The following is a 17,299-nucleotide window of genomic DNA, read 5'->3' on the forward strand; positions in this document are numbered from 1 at the left end:
GTCTTAAAGCAAGCACATCCTGGCTAGAGATGGCTCTGTGGTTAAAGTGTTTACCTGCAGCATGAGGACTGGAGACTGGATCCCCAGGAGGCTGCCTGTGACTCCAGCCTCTGAAGGTCAGCATAGGGGATACCCAGAGTGAGCCGGCTGGCATGATACCTTTATTGACAAGCTCTGGGTTTGGTTAAGAGTCCCTGCCTCAATCAATATGATGGAAGAATAATCAACCACAGGCCTCCATGTGTGCATGTGCACACATGCAAAACACGTACCCACACCACACCCACACACAAATGAAAAGCTCACAAAAACAAAACAACACTGTCTTAAACCAGGACCAGCCAGTCACAGCAGCTTCCCATCTACTCTTCTTTGGGGGCTCTGAGGAGACAGCAGAGACACCAGGCTACCCCTGAAGCACAGCTCTATGGCGAAGCCTCCGCTCCCACTGGTTACACACCTGAGTGGAGTCTGTGACCGAGGCCAGCTGCAGGTACTCAGAATTTCCCCAGCCAAAAATACCGCCATCCGAGGACACGGCCAAGCAGCAATCACCGTAGGTGGCAACCTGGACAACTGTCACCCCAGCAAGGTCTCCGGCCAGCTTGGTGGGTGTGCTGGTGATATTGTAGTGACCGAGGCCTGGCAAAGTAGGAAACATGCATTAGCTCACAGACACAGGAGACTTAGGGAAGGACAGGCACGTGGGGGGCACTTTGCACCCAAACCAAGAGGACAAACAACAAAGCCGTACCTGGTATATTTTAAACACCCTAGGAACTTTCAGGTCTAAATCAAGTTGAAAGACTGAGGACAGGAAGATCATGAGTTCTAGGACAGCCTGGGTACATTGTGAGTTCTAAGCCAGCCTGGTCTATACTGTAGTTCCGGGACAGCCTTAGAAACAGACCCTCAAGCCAGGCAGCGGCGGTGCACGCCTTTAATCCCAGCACTCGAGAGGCAGAGCCAGGTGGATCTCTGTGAGTTCGAGGCCAGTCTGGTCTACAGAACAAGATTCAGGACAGGGACCAAAGCTACACAGAGAAACCCTGTCTCAAAAAACAAAACAAAAACAAAAAAAAAAAAAAAGGAAAAGAAACAGACCCTCAACAGATGTGGCAGTGCCCACCTTTATTCCCAGCACTTGGGAGGCAGAGGCAGGAGGCGTCTGTGAATGCAAAGTCAGCCTGATCTACATAGCAAGTTTTAGGATAGCCAGGACTAAAAAGAAAGACCCTGTGTCAAAAAAGAAAGGAAGGAAGAAGAGAGAGCAAACCCTCACAACCCCCAAAAGGTAAGTCAGAAAATCTTAGATAGAGCTTTGAGTTTGCATAAATGACAAGCAGTTCCTGCCTTTCTTCCATTGGCTGTTTTGGGGTGGTAGTGCTGGGATGGAGCTACCAGCGCGCTCCATCCCAGCCCCATAAGGAGCAGTTAGTTTCTAACACTCTCTGGCCTTGCTGGGGCTACAGAAGCCAGGCACAGTGGCATGCACCTATGGGCTCGTGTACACGTAGGCTCAGCAGACTGAGGGAAGAGGCCACTGAGACCAGGAGGGAGAGACCACCCAGACAGCATGAGACCCTGTTGGGCCGCCAGCCAAAGCTCAGCACTGACCCACAGACTCCTGAGTAAACCAGGATCTCAGAGGAGCAGAAGCCCTGGCACCAGGCCAGGGCCAGTGAAATGCCTTGCAGAGGAATGATCTCTAATGCAGGGCCTGGAGGTTCCCACAAATTACACTCAATAAAACACGAGTTCACAATCCAGTCACTGAGCCCCTGAGGGGATCAAGTACTGCTAGCAGGAGTCAGCAGAGGCAACAGACGAGCCTGCTCCTCCAAACTCCAGTCGCTGGGATGAATGAGGCCCCGGGCTCCGCTACTGACAACGGTGCTGAGGAACCTCTGATACCTTCTTGGTTTGTTTCTATGGAAACCAGCAGCAAAAGGAACCGGAAAGGACGCAAAAGACCCAAATCTAGACCATGAGCCCTACAGCCCACAATTGCTGCAGAGGCCACAGGCCAAGATCTTTCACCTCCCCAACGGGGCAGCAAGCACCTACCTGTCTGTCCATCGGCACCCCATCCACAAGAATAGACTTCCCCTCTGTCTGTGAGGAACAGGCTGTGGTCCTGACCACAGACAACCTGGCAGACACAGAGACACAGTGCTGTTAGAGCCTATGCACTGGGGGTGAGGGGTGGCGGGGTGGAAGGCACTGGGGGACTGGATCAGTGGACTTGCCCCTGATCACCCTCACAGCTTACTCTCTCCATCAGCTCTTCCCTCCTCCACCCCCACACTGAGCTCCCATCTGCCCCTCCCCACCTTCCCTCTGTAACCTCAGCCCCTCCATCACCTTCCCTGTTGGAATCGGCTGTCTCTTGCCCCTTCACACTTCTCTGGAAGGCACTGTCCACCCACACCCTAGGCTTCCTTGCGGCCCCACACCACATTATGTCTGCAGGACAGTAAGATACCACGCTTCTTTTCCTAACTCACAGGACAGCTGTTCAACCAGGAGCCGTGCTATGGCAACAAACAGTCGAGATGCCCTAGCACAAATGGAACCACCGAAGTCTGGTGACTTACCCAAGTCACTCAGCAAGGAAATGGAGAAGCAGGGACTTGAACTCACATTCGTTATGGCACTATGAAGCCAGTTCAAGAACTCCACTCTACTGCAACCTGAGTACTAAGCCTGCTACATACATCCCCTTCACGTCTACCCTGCTCCTACATTCTAGCATCAGTTCTGGCCTGTGGTAAGTTAATTAATTTCTACTAATCTCTTCATCCAGTGTCCTGGCTAGTTTTAAGTCAACTTGACACAAGCCAGTCTTCAGAGAAGAGGAAGCTTCAATTGAAAAAATGCCTCTAACATAAGAATGGGCTAAGCTTGGCACATCTTTAATTCCAGAACTCGGGAGGCAAAGGCAGGCAAATCTCTGAGTTCAAAGCCAGCTGGTCTACGGAGCGAGTTCCAAGATAGGCAGGGTTACATAGACAAACCCTGTCTCAAAACCAAAATAAATAGGAAGGAAGGAGGGAGGGGAGGGGAGAGGACGGGAGGGGAGGGGAGGGGAGGGGAAGGGAGGGGAAGGGAGGGGAGGGGAAGGGAGATAGATTATGTTGTAAGCAAGCCTATGGGCATCCCTGGGCTGGTGGTCCTGGATTCTAAAAGAAAACTAGCTGAGCAAGCCAGTAAGTAAGCAGTCCCCTCCACAGCCTCGGCTGAGCTCAGCTCCTGCCTCCAGGTTCCTGCCCTGTTTGAGTCCTGTCCTGACTTCCCTCAATGATGAAGAGTGATGTGGACACCTATGCCAAATAACCCTTTCCCTTCCCAAGTTGCTTATGGTCATGCGTTTCATCACAGCGACCGTACCCCTAAGACATCCAGAGAAGCCCAATCACAAATGTGACATCACCCTGTGCACCTTGCAACCTTTCAACAGGCCTGGAGGTCCTCGGCCCAAGCCTCTTACCTGAACGACCTGTCCATCAAAGTCCTGCATCCTGTGCACTCTGTGACTCTCACTGCAGCCAGGAACAAAGCGGAGAGAAGCCACGGAGGCAGTCATGAGCACCACGCAGGCTGGGCCCCACCCAGCACCCTACCTCCTGCCCTCCCCCCCTCCCCGGCACAGTCATGTCCCCACCTGTACCAACATCAGAACTGCTCAAGTTCAAACGGGGGGGGAGGGGCAGTTAGCCAAGGTTGCCTCATTTGCAGCTTTTAATTATGGGTATGGGTATGTGCACAAGTGTGCGGGTGCCCTTGGAGGCCACAGACCTGGTGTCTCCTGGAACTAGAGTTGTGAGCCCCCCCACCCCCACATGGTGCTCGGGACACAACTCCCAGCAAGAGCAGTAAACGCTCTTAACTGCTGAGCATCTATCTAGACCGTTTGTTTGTTTGTTTGTTTGTTTGTTTGTTTGTTTGTTTTAATGGTGCTGGAGATGGAACCCAGCTCTCATACATGCCAGACAAGCGCTCCACTGCCTAGCCACACTCTAGTCCCTAACCGAGGAGCTTTGGGCAATCGCTCTACTGCTCAGTTATGCCTGGTTCTCACTCAGAGAGAAAGTTAAGTATTCAACCAAGAGCTGCAGTCCCCACCCGTGTGTGTGTGTGTGTGTGTGTGTGTGTGTGTGTGTGTGTGTGTGTTTGAGATGTAGTCTTTCTATCATGCAGCTCTAGCTGTCCTGGATCTCACCCTATAGACCAGGCTGGCCTCGAATTCAGAGATCCACTGGCCTCTGCCTCCCGGTGCTGGGATTACAGACTTTAGGAGACCACAGCCCACCCCTAGCCCTTTATTTTTATCTTTTGAGATGAGGTCTGCATAAACTGCCCAGCCAGGCCTGGAATTTTCAACCCTCCTGCTTGTACCTCCTAAGTGCTGGGATTACAGCCATGAACCACTACTCCCAGCTTGGGAAAGTATTTTCAACACTAAACTAAAAAGACTAAACAAAGGGGAATTTTTTAATTAATTTGATAAAGTGAAAACATTTTCAAAAGTAAATTGAGAATAGTCAGACTAATGGTACATACTTTAACACCAGCATTTGGGAGGCAGAGGCCAATGAATCTCTGTAAATTCAAGGCCAACCTGAGACTGAAATTTCTAGGCCAAGCAAGGATACACAGTGAGACCCTGTCTCAAGAAAAATCAAAAAACTGAGGGGCCTAGCAAGATGGCTCAGCAGGTAAAGGCACTTGCCACCAAACCCAGCAACTTGAGTTCGATCCCCAGAAGCCACCTGGTGGGAGGTTGAGAGAGAACTAACTCCTATAAATTATCCTTTGACCTTCATACATGATGAGAACATGTACACACACACACACACACACACACACACACACACACACACACACACACCCTCCCCCTCAGCATTAAGGACCCCGACCTGCACTCAGGTGCGCACCAGGGTGTTGAGAAGCCTTCAGGCTGCCACAGTGTGGGGAAAGCAGCGCTCTTGACTCACCTGTAGACTTCATCCTCCACCACCTTCCGTCCGCACTGCCCGTGGGAATTGTTGCCCATGCTGAAGACTGAAGCACAGCCCTGCTGTCAGTGTCTAGGGTTAGGGTTAGGGTTAGGGTTAGGGTTAGGGTTAGGGTTAGCTCTGAGGGCTCCAGGGCCCCACCACAGCAGGAGCGGAGCGGCTAACACAGGCAGTCCTGGCCCGCTCCTCTCCCTCTCCCACACTGCAGCCTCTGCAGCCCACGAGAGTGGCAGGGCCCGGGCATGCTTCTCCTCTAGACCCGCTTCCACCTCCAGGGACTGAAGACAATCAACACTCTGAGCCCAAGAGAACTGCAATCGGGGAAGAACCCAGTGATAGATGCCCCTTCTGTTCAGCTGGGCATTTGAGACTAATAATGTCTCCACAGTGACCGCTGTTAACATGCTCATAACCTACCAACATACTCAGACATAAGCATACACACACAATTGAAAATAAAATCTAAAAAGAAAAAAAAAAGCCAGGGATGAGGAGATGGTTCAGCAGTTATAAGATCTTGCTGCTCTTCCGGAGGACCTGAGTTCAGTTCCCAGCACCCACACTGGGCAATCACAACCACCCAGCTCCAGAGGATCTGATACAGTCTCCTGGCCTCTTCAGGGACCACACATATATAGTATACACTCAAATATACACAAATAAAAACTAAAAATAAATCTTGGAAAAAAATCAAGGGCTGAGGTAGAGTTCAGTGGTAGAGTAGGTAACAGCTTTCGAAACAGCGGGGAGCACAAGGGTTAGCAAGTCCGCCCAACACTACCCTCCAGAGCCCCCCAGGGTCTGCTGGGGGACACCATGTCACACCGAGCAGGAGATGCCCAATAGCAAAGCTGGTTTCCAAGATGCCCTCACCTCCTCCTCAGCCCTCAGCAGGACCACTCACCGCCTTCTCTGTCTGTCAGGATAAGGGAGTGTGCTCGACCGCAGGACACCTGCAACACCTTCGTCTCCTGAGGTCTGTCGAGGGGCAGCGGGACAGGCGAGGGCTCCAAAACGTACTCATAGCCCCTGGCTGAACAGAAGCACCAGTCACATCAGCTCGTACAGAACCCCGACTGTCCAACCCCACTGCTACACACAGGAAGGAACCCAGACAGCCGTAACTCAGAAGCATGCACATTACACACAAGGCTAGCCTAAGAAGCCCAGCTCCTAGCCTGCCCTCCCATACTACTGCCTCCACACCACAGGCGGGTCCTGGACACTGTACCTGTCTCCTGAAAGAAATCTCCAGGATTGGGGCGGAAGCTCAGTGTTTTCCTAGCATACACAAAGCCCTGGGCTCCATTCCCAGCACCACATAAATCCCAGAGGCAAGGAGATCCAAAGTCAAGGTCACCCTTAGCAAAGCAGTGAGTTCAAAACCAGCCTGGGCTACTTGAAACCCCTATCTTAGGCGGGCGGTGGTGGCGCACGCCTTTAATCCTAACACTTGGGAGGCAGAGCCAGGTGGATCTCTGTGAGTTCGAGGCCAGCCTGGGCTACCAAATGAGTTCCAGGAAAGGCGCAAAGCTACACAGAGAAACCCTGTCTCGAAAAATCAAAAAAAAAAGAAAGAAAGAAAGAAAGAAAGAAAGAAAGAAAGAAAGAAAGAAAGAAAGAAAGAAAGAAAGAAAGAAAGAAAGAAAGAAAGAAAGAAAGAAACCTCTATCTTAAAGAAAAGATATCTTGAAAGTGGGCCCTAATAGTCCCAGAACTCAGGAGGCTGAGACAGGAGAGCTACAGATTGAGACCTAGTTTCAATAAAACCTGAATAAATCAATCAATCTCATGGGCCGAAAAATAATCTAGCGGCACAAGACCCCAAGTTTGATCATCAGCAACACACACACACACACACACACACACACACACACACACACATACATACACACACACAACACACACACACAGAGAGAGAGAGAGAATGAATCAAATTAAACTAAAACTATGAGAGGGGAAGAAGTAGTCTAAAAGGACTAGGGAATGAATAAAAGAAAGCAATTTTTTTTCAGATAGAGTGCCACAGCTAGGCACAGTGACACATACCTGTAATCCCAGCACTCAGGATACAAAGGCCAACCAGAAAAACGGCACAGCTGGTAAAGGCCCTTGCCACCGAGCCTGGCAACCCGAGTTCAGTCCTCAGGACTCACATGGTAGAGAGAGAATCACCTCCCTCGAGTGTTCCTCTGATCTCAGCACACACAGCATGACACATGCGCCCCCTTCACACACACCCAAACTAAACGTATAAAAAAGACGGAGAAAGGAGGCAGAGGCAGGAGAATCACCAGTGCGAGGCCAGCCTCATCTACATAGCAAATCCTCTTGCCTCTACTTCCCAAGCCCTGGGACTGTAGGTGCACACCCACAGTTAAGCTGCATGGGGATGGAACCCAGGGCTTTGTGCATGCTGGGTAAGGACCGTAACACCAGAGCCACGGCCACAGCCCTCTACTCCTGTTCTTACAACATGGCCAGATCTTTATACTGAGTGGGTGCACACGCCTTTAATCCTAGCTCTCTGGAAATAGAGGCCAAGTGGCTCTCTGTAAGTTCAAAGCCAGCCTGGTCTACACAGCAAGTTCCAGACCAGTAGGCTACATAGTGAGACCCTGTCTCAAAAACAATTAAAAAAAAAAAAGCACTTTAAATTATTTTTTTTTAGATTTATTTATTTATTATGTATACAGTATTCTGTCTGCATGTGTCCCTGAAGGCCAGAAGAGGACACCAGATCTCATTACAGATGGTTGTGAGCCACCAGGTGGTTGCTGGGAATTGAACTCAGGACCTCTGGGAGAGCAGTCAGTGCTCTTAACCACTGAGCTATCTCTCCAGCCCACTTTAAATTATTTCTAACTTTTTGCTGTTCTTTTGGGACAGGGTCTCACTCTGTAGCCCTGGCTAGCCTAGAACTATGTAGACCAGGCTGACCTTAAACTCAGAGACCTCCTGCCTCTGCCTCCCAAGTGCTGGGATTTAAGATGTGCACCACTACCACCCCGTCTGTTCTAATACTTTTTTAAAGATTTATTTTTAATTATGTGTATGTGCATGTCTCTGTGTATGTGTGCACACGAGTGTGGTGTCTGAGGAGACCAGAGGAGGGTGCTGGACCCTCTGGAGCTGGAGTTACAAGCAGTTCTGAGCCGCCTGACAGGGGCTGGAAACCAGACTTGGGTTCTCTAGGAGAACAGTACACACTCGGTAACTACCAAGTCATCTCTGCAGGCCCTCCCTCTAACATTATAATCAAAGTTTCAAGTGCTGCAGTAAAGCCTCCCTCTTAAGATTTTCAGTCAACTTTTTAACTTTTTTAAAATTTCACTTAGTGAGTACAGCTACTCATGTGCCACAGTATGCCCGTGGCAGTCAGAGGACAACTTGAGGAATCAGTTTTCTCCTTCCGCCACCTGGGTCCCAAGGGATCAAAGTCAGGTTTTCTGGCTTGGCAGCAAGCACCATGACCCACTGAGCCATCTCGACAGCCCACACTGTAGCCATTTCAGAATGCTAAGGGACAAACAGGTCAGCGAACAGCAAGTGCTTGTCTCTTTTTGCCCAAACATTCCATGTTGTTAGCAAAGAGACTGAAAAATAATTTAATCCAGGGGTTGCAGACATCCCTAAGACTCCATCTTGTTTGGGTTTGGGTTGGTGTCTTGTTTTGCTTTGTTTTGTTTTGTTTTGCTTTGCTTTGTTTTGTTTTGATGAGTGCTGTCTGCATGTCCACCTGCAGGCCAGAAGAGTACATCAGATCTCATTACAGATGGTCATGAGCCACCATGTGGTTGCTGGGAACTGAACTCAGGGCTTCTGGAAGAGCAGCCATTTCTCCAACCCCGCTGTCTTGTTTTGTTTTGTGACAGGTCTCAGGTAATCCAGACTGACCTCAAACTCACTATAAGGCTAAGGATGACTTTGAACTCCTGACCCCCCTGCCTCCACCTCCAGAGGGCCGGATTCCAGGTATGCACCACCACACTTGGCTTCAACCCTTAAGTTTTTGATTCAGGTTATCACTACGTAGCCTAGGTGGCCTCAAACTCAAGCTCCTCCTCCCTCGGCCTCTTCCTTGCTGGGATTAGAGGCGTACATCAACACACCCTCTTTATCTGCTGTTGTAGTTTATGGCAAGGACACCTGCTTACTTTTATCCTTCCGGCTCCTGTGGAATCCAAGCTGAGAGTCTTTGTTGAGTCCCATACCCCAAACTTTCGTAATATCCTTGGTTTTAGAGGACAGCAGTGTGAATCCATAGCCACAGGCAGCAGAGGAGATCTGAAAAAGAGTTCCCACAATGCACCACAGATTGATTTGTGATGTCAGTTCTTCCAGCAAGAAGTGACAAGCTATTTACACACACTTGTGTACTTCCCACAGCTACTGGGATTCACCCAGTCTGCTAAGCAAGGCCATCGTCTCTCATTTTTTTTCTGCACACACACACACAGCATGCACTGGGCACTCTCATCTCACCCACCATGACACAGTCCAGAAAGGTCTTAGTGTGAATCTTGGCCCCACCCCCTACCAGCTGTGTATCTTGAGATGGACTATTCATCTCTCTAGATAGTTCTAAAACAGGAAAACAAGACCCAGCCAGATGACTCAGAAGGTAAAGGTAACTTGCCACTTAAACTTGATAATCCGAGTTCAATCCCCAGAACCATATGGTGGAAGGAGAACTGACCTCTGTCCTCTGACCTCTACACGTGTGCTATGGCACACAAGCATGTGCAAACACATGTATACACACACACAAAAAAAAATCAATGAATGTTCAAAATTGTAAAGGAAATGAGGGGCTGGAGAGGTGGCTCAGTGGGTAAGAGTAGGTAAGAGTGCTTGTTCTGCAAGCACGTGGACCTGAGTTCAGATCCCCGGCACTCAGGTCGATGTCTGGCATGGCTGCATGTGCTGTCTGTAACCTCGGTTATGGGGCAGAGACAGGAGAATCCCAGGAGTTCACTGGCCAATCCAGTCAGCCCAGCAAGATGGAGGGCTTCAGGTTCAGTGAGGGACCCTGTCTCAAGAAAATAATGCCGAGAGCTATAGAGGAAGACAGTCAGGCCTCTGCATGAGCAGGCCTGGGCACATGCATCTACAAGCACACACACACAAAATGATATAACAAAAGCCCGTGCTACACTGCCACCTCAACCTGTGGCCATGCAGAGGCATTGCCATGGCTACTGTGAACCAGACACATTAACAGCGCCCACACCATCGTTCAGTCTTTCACCTAAACTATCACCGGTCCTCACCTCCACTGACTGGGGGGACTCAACTTGAGATGGAAACTTCACTTCTGGTGGGAGCGCTAGTCCTAGTTGGGGCCAGAAGTAACCCAAGTCCAGGGTTCATTCTAAAATCAATCATCTCCACACTACCCAGAACGACTACACTCCCAGCTAGCAGGGGTTGATATCCCCACATCCCCACATACATTGTGAACTCCTCAGCCTAATGTCACCCCACTATCTCTCAGCTGTTATCAGAGACCCCCTCAGAGACTCCCTCAGAGAACCCCTTTGAACCTCACTGAATCCTAAACAAAAATGCCAGAGAACCACTCTTCATAATCCTCCTGCCTCAGCCTCCTAACTGCTATCTTTACAGGCATGTGCCACAACTGGCCAGGAACATATTTTTTTTTATAATTCTAGCTAATTATTTCTTTTTAATTATTATTTTTATTTGTGTGTCTGTGTCTATATGTGCATTCAGGTACCCTCAGAGTCCAGAAAAGGTGCTGGATTTCCTAGAGCTGGAGTTACAGGTTCAATCCCCATCACCACATGGCTGCTCACAACTGTCTAGCTCCAGTTCCACAGGATCCGATGCCCTCTTCTGACCTCTGTGGCACCAGGCATGCAAGCGATACACAAACAAACACACAAGCAAAACATCATACACACACAAAAGAAAAAGAAAACTATGCCCAGAGCCAGGCAGTTGTGGTGCACGCCTTTAGACCTAGCACTAGGGAGGAACTCTGAGAGTTTGAGGCAGGACAGCCAGGGCACAGAGAAACCCTGTCACCACAATTATGCTTAGCACATGATGATTATTCTCACGCTTAGTGAGTCCTGTTTATTTAACACTCAACAAATATTTGATGGGCACATGATATCATTTAATCTATTCATGTGTGAAAGGCTTTGAACAGTATCTAACAGCGTCAGCTAAAGTGAGAACCCGACAGGATGGCATACCAGGGGGACTTCAGCCACAGTCTATGAAGAGGTTCATAAATGTCTTCCCAACAAGCCAGAATTGGACTAGACAAGACGGGGTCTGGTGGCACACACCTGCAATCCCGGCGTGAAGGGTATGAAGCAGGGGGATCACAACTTTCAAGTCAGTCTGGACTACACTCTGAGATTGAGGCCAACTTGAGTTAAATATCAGCTCTCTGTCTCAAAATAAAAATAAAAAATGTTAGCTTTTACTAATTCAATTTAACACTGTTCTAAAAGTTCCCCCCCATTAAATCAATCAAGGAAAAGAAAATAAGCATCCAGGGCTGGAGAGATGATGGCTCACTGGTTAAGAGCACTGGCTGCTCATTCAGAGGATCTGAGTTCAATTCCCAGCACCCACATGGTAGCTCACAGCCATCTGTAATTGCAATCACAGAGGATCTGACAGGCATTTCTTGCCTCCAAGGGCACTGCATGAATGTGGTACACAGACACACAGGCAGGCAGAACACCTTTCCACACAAAAATAAAAGGTTAAAAAGTATTGAGAAAGAGAAAAAAACAAAATAAGCATCCAATTAGAAACAAGGACATTAAACTGCCTCTATTCACAGGCTACCTGCTCATAAAAAACACTAGGAGCCGGGCAGTGGTGGCGCATTCCTTTAATCTCAGCACTCAGAAGGCAGAGTTGGGTGGATCTCTGTGAGCTTGAGGTCAACCTGGTCTACAAACTGAGTTCCAGGACACCTAGAGCTACATAATAGAGAGAACCTGTCTTGAAAAACCAAAAACAAACAAACAAAAACAGGCTGGGGGTTAGGGGGCGGGGAGTGGCTTAGTGGTTAAGAGCATTTCCAGTCCTTTCCGAGGACCCAGGTTTGATTCCCAGCACCTACCATGGAGGCTCATAACTGCAGCAGGCTTTCCTTTGGGCCACCAACCGGCTCCCAAATCAGGACACAGACTTACGAGTTACGAATGCTCAGCCTTACCTTATGCTTGCCCCACTAACTCTTATAACTGAAATTAACCTGGTTCTCTTCATCTGTGTTTTGCCTCAAAGCTTTTTACCTTTCTTTCCTTCTTGATGTCCTACTCTGTGTCGTCGGGCTGGCCGACTGCTGCCTGACCCCAGGCATCTCCCTTTATTTCTCTCTCGTTCTCTCTCTCTCTTCTCTCCTCCTACCTATTCTCTCTGCGTGGCAGCCCCACCCATCCCCTACTGCTCAGCTTTTTATTAAACCAATCATGTGCCTTAAGCAGGCAAAGCAACACATCTTTATATCTTGTTAAACAAATGTAGCATAAACAAATGTAACACGTCTTTACATAGTTAAAGTAATATTCCACAACACGCAACCATCTGTAATCCAGCTCTACAGGCTCTAACGCCCTCTTCTGGCCTCCATGGGTACCAGGCACACAAGTAATAGAGACATGCATGTAGGTAACACCATACACATTAAAAGAAAAAATCAAAACTAAAATCTATAGAACCATTTAACGAGTTCGGCAAAGTCACAAGGTAGAAGATTGATATTTAAAAAAACAAAAACAAAAAAACCCTGTAGGGCTGGAGGTATAGCTCAGTGATAGAAGGCTTGCCTAACATTGACACAATCCTGGGTTTGATTTCCATCACTCAAACAATAACAAAACTGTATTTCTTTCTTTCTTTCTTTCTTTTTTTTTTTTTTTAAGTTTTTGAGACAGGGTTTCTTTGTGTAGTTTTTTTGTGCCTGTTCTGGATCCTCACTCTGTAGACCAGGCTGGCCTCAAACTCACAGAGATCCACCTAGCTCTGCCTCCTGAGTGCTGGGATTAAAGGCGTGAGCCACCACCGCCCAGGAAAACTATACTTCTATAAAGTATCAATAAATACTCCCAAAAGAAAGGATGTGTTTTTGGTTTTTTTTTTCAACTAAAGATACTAGCACAACCAGGTAGCTACAAGCAAAAACATACAGACCCTCATCTCACAGTGTATACAAAAAAACAAAAACAACCCAAGGGTGGGGGTGTGGCTCAGTTGACAAAGTGCTTGCACGGCATGCATAAAGCCCTGGGTTCCATCCCCAAGTCCTGGGTTACAGGTGCTGGCCACCACAGCAGACCTACTGAGCCCTTTTTCCATGGAAGCCCCTTCCGAGGCACCACGTGCAGCCTCCCACCTTCTCTAACTCCTCAGACTGACATTTCCCATGTTCACTGATCACTTAACTCCAGCCAACACATCTCTGGCTTTGAATCTTCCTTCCTCCCCTAACTTAACTCATGGAGTCTCTCTAGCCTGAGTACAAATACCATCATTTATTCGCTACCAGCTGAGGGGTCTTGGACCTTACTGAACCTCCCTGGAACTCCCTTTCATCCCCTGTTACTGGGCGGTGGGGCTCCTGGGGTGCTGAGCAAATGATCCAAGATGGGCAGAACACCTGGTGTGATGATTGTCAACCTACGCCATGAGGCAAGAAAAATAAACAAATGAAGACACCACACTTTCTGAAGCCACAAGCAAAGCGCACACAGAAAATGCGAAGACACCAAAATCTACAGAAGTAAGCTCAGCAGTCAAAGGCAGGGAACTGAGATAAACACTCTCAGCCACCGCTCATGCCTCCCTCCACAAAGCCCAGGAACTAGGAGGTCATGCTCCCGGAAGTCCGGCCGCGGAGGGAAGAAACGTCCCCTAAGGGAGCCCGCGAGGATGCCGGCGCCCTCACCTTGTGGTCCAGCTCCAGGCGGTAGGGCACCGGCTGGATTCTGCGTCGGGGCCGCAGGCCGGCGCGGGGTTCGGGCCCCGAGGAGGGCACCACGAAGCTGGGCACGCCGAGGGCCCCCGAGAAGCTGAAGCCCCACACGAAGACGCGGTCGGCGCGGGCTGCGCGCTCGCCCACGTACTGGAACACGGGAGCGTCGGCTTCGGCCTCGGCCGCCTCTCGCCGGCTCCGCGAGCGCCCGGCCGGTCTCCAGTGCTCGCGGGCCGGTGCGGGCCACCTCAGCCGCCGCCCCAGAAGAGTCCCGGCCGCCGCCAGCATTCTCCGCGACACGCCTGCACCGCTTATGGGCGCTGCCATCTTGCGCCACCCTTCACCCCTGGCCTGGCGGAAGTAGATGCGGCCATGCTTACTACTGGCCGAAGGCGACGTGCTTAGGGAAATGCAGCCATGTTTACTATTGGCAGGTGGTAAAGACTCTGAGAAGGTCCAGCCAGGACTGCTCCTAGATGAAAGCAAAGAGTGTGAGAAGTCTATGACCTTACCATCGTTATCCATGAGCAGGGGACTGAAAGGAGCGTCCCAGTGTGAAGTGTTGCCCTGTGCTTCTTCCTGACACTTTTCAAATTCTTTTTTGGTGTGGAGTTATTTCTGGGGTGCTAGGAATTGAACCCAGGACCTCACACATACTCAGGGTATAGGCTAACACCGACCCACTCTCCCAGCCCCAGGAATTGTTTTTGTAAATACTGAAAGGAGGTAGAGGAAGTGTTCTAGATGCTATCTCATGGGAGCAAAATTGGGGACCAGTAGCTGGGTATAGAGGCTCATACCTGTCACCCCAATTTCTAAGGCTGAGGCAGAAATGTTGGTGCAAACTGGAAGCCAGCCTGGAACAGAGGGAAGCTGTTAGTATGGTTTTTGTTGCCTTGCTTGAGACAGGGTCTCCTTATTTAGCCATAATTATTAGCCGGGAACTTGCAGTGTAGACCAGGTTAGCCTCAAATTCAGAGGTCCAACTGCCTCTGCCTCCAAGGGGTGAAATTAAAAATGTGTGCCACCACACCCAGCACTGGTTAGTTGATGTATTTTATTTTGGCGACTTTATTTTATGTATATGGTTGTTTTGCCTGCATGTATGTCTGTGCACCATGTGTATGGTATCTGTGGAGGCCCTGGAAGAGAATATTAGATCCTCTGGAACTGGAGTTGCAGCAGATAGCCCCCATGTGGATGTTAGAAATAGAACCCTGGTCCTCTGGAAGAGCAAACAGTGTTCTTTTTTTTTTTTTTTTGGTTTTTTGAGACAGGGTTTCTCTGTGTAGCTTTGTGCCTTTCCTGGAACTCACTCTGTAGACCAGGCTGGCCGCGAACTCACAGAGACCTATCTGCCTGCCTCTGCCTCCTGAATACTGGGATTAAAGGTGTGCGCCCCCACAGCCTGGCATCAGCATACCCAGTTTATGCACTCCTGGAATAGAACCCAGAGCATCCTGCATGCTAGACCAGCACTCTGTCAACTGAGCTATATCTGAAGCCTCATAATTCATCTTAAGAAAACTTAGCTGGGCGGTGGTGGCACACACCTTTAATCCCAGCACTCAGGAGGCAGAGGCAGGCGAATCTCTGTGAGTTCGAGGCCAGCCTGGTCTACAGAGTGAGTTCCAAAAAAAACAAAAAAAAAAGAAAAGAAAAGAAAAGAAAGAAAGAAAAGAAAAGAAAAGAAAACTTAAGAATCAGCTTGATGGGTAGTGGTGGCACATGTCTTTAATCCCAGCACTTGGAAGACAGAGCAAGGCAGATCTCTGTGAGTTCGAGGCCAGCCTGGTTTACAGAGCGAGATCCAGGACAGGCACCAAAACTACACAGAGAAACCCTGTCTCGAAAAAAAACCAAAAGAATCAACAGCTCTTACCCATGTGTGGTGTCATGCCTCTCAGGAGGATCAGGATTTCTGCCGCAGCCTAGGCTATCTAGAACTCCATCGCACAAAAGAAAACTCCAATAGCCCTAGATGGATCCTCAACGTTCTAAACCATTTTACATTTAGGAGACAGCCAAAGACAGCAGGGCATGGTGATGCACGCCTTTAATCCCACCACTCCAGAGGCAGAGGCAGGTGGATCTCTGTGAGTTTGGGGCCAGCCTGGACTACAGAGCGAGTTCCAGGTCAGCCAGGTTGACATAGTGAGACCCTACCTCAAAGAAAAAAGTCGCTAAAAAAGTCTTCCTTGGTGTAAAACTGGGAACAAGAAGCTGGACATGGTGGTCCACACCTTCGATCCCAGCACTCGGGAGGTAGAGTCAAGCGGATCTCTGTGAGTTCCAGGCCAGCCTGGTCTACAGAGAGAATTCCAGGACAGCCAGAGCTACACAGAGAAAACCTGCATCGGGAAAAAAAACAAACAAACAAGAAAATTGGAAACAAGAGGATGGTTACAATGTGAATTATGGCCACTAGGTGGCAGTGCTTGCCCACCAATTTTGTTCCCATTTGTGAAGCCGACCACAACAAGCAGGTTCAGAGATTTAGTTACCGGAAATGTGGCTCATTGGTAGAGTGCTTGCCTAGCATGTGCAGAGCCCTGAGTTCTCTCCACAGCCCCACAAAAGTAAACATTTGTGTTATTTTTTGAAACCGAGTCTCATGTACCCCAGGCTGGCCTTGAATTTCTACGTTGCTTCAATTCCTGATCCTCCTGCCTCCACCTCCAGGGTGCCAGGAGTGCAGGCAAGCACTCCCAAGCCCAGCCTCAATTTACAAAATAATAAAATACATTTCATGTATGCATTTGTGTATGGGGGGGGGTGCATGCACGCCACAGCATAGGTGTGGAAGTTAGAGAACTTCTTTTAGGAGTTTCCTCTCTCCCTCCATGTAGGTTCTAAGGAAGGGTTCAAGAATCCATACTCCGAAGACAAGTACCTTTTCCCTCTGAGTCATCACACCACCCTGCAATTAAAAACTGTTCATCTACTTCCTTTTCTTTTTGAAACAAGACCTGACTGTATAGCCCTGGCTTGCCTGGAACTCACGGTAGAGACCAGGTTCGAAGTGCTGGCATTAAAGGTGTGTGCCACTATGTGAGGCCAAATGGATACCTCATCACCCCAAAATAATATATTGTCTCCCATAAACATGACGTCAATGTTTGAGAGTGCTAGGACAAACCTGAGCATGCTGGAGCAAGCCTATCATCCCGGCCCTTGGAAGGTGGAGGCAGGAGGATCAGGACTGCGTGGTCATCCTTGGCTACATAGTGAGTTTGAGGCCAGCCTGGGCGACATGAGACCTTGTCTCAAAAAACAGAGGTGGAGGAAAGAAGCTCAGTAGGTTCTCTGACACGGT

General features: G+C 49.2%; 1 protein-coding gene across 3 annotated transcripts in view; it reads right to left on the minus strand.

Annotated features, from left to right (window-relative positions):
• Rcc1l (RCC1 like) overlaps positions 1-14,964 on the minus strand; it is a 32,088-nt gene extending 17,124 nt beyond the window's left edge. Inside the window, exons 1-7 of one of the 3 annotated variants that reach the window (XM_028870132.2) lie at positions 13,957-14,959; positions 9,176-9,305; positions 5,923-6,051; positions 4,998-5,064; positions 3,491-3,542; positions 2,068-2,152; positions 461-642 (exon numbers count right to left, since the gene is read on the minus strand). In XM_028870132.2, coding sequence (XP_028725965.1) covers positions 461-642; positions 2,068-2,152; positions 3,491-3,542; positions 4,998-5,064; positions 5,923-6,051; positions 9,176-9,305; positions 13,957-14,508 — 1,197 coding nt within the window. In that variant the 5' untranslated portion in view covers positions 14,509-14,959. Of the gene's footprint in view, positions 1-460; positions 643-2,067; positions 2,153-3,490; positions 3,543-4,997; positions 5,065-5,922; positions 6,052-9,175; positions 9,306-11,338; positions 11,452-13,956 lie in introns of those variants that run through there. The other 2 variants (XM_028870133.2, XM_037198283.1) reach the window with 2 other exon arrangements.
• Between the last annotated feature and the right edge of the window lie 2,335 nt (positions 14,965-17,299).

Source organism: Peromyscus leucopus, chromosome 23, assembly GCF_004664715.2.
Source record: "Peromyscus leucopus breed LL Stock chromosome 23, UCI_PerLeu_2.1, whole genome shotgun sequence".
Taxonomy (NCBI): Eukaryota; Metazoa; Chordata; class Mammalia; order Rodentia; family Cricetidae; genus Peromyscus; species Peromyscus leucopus.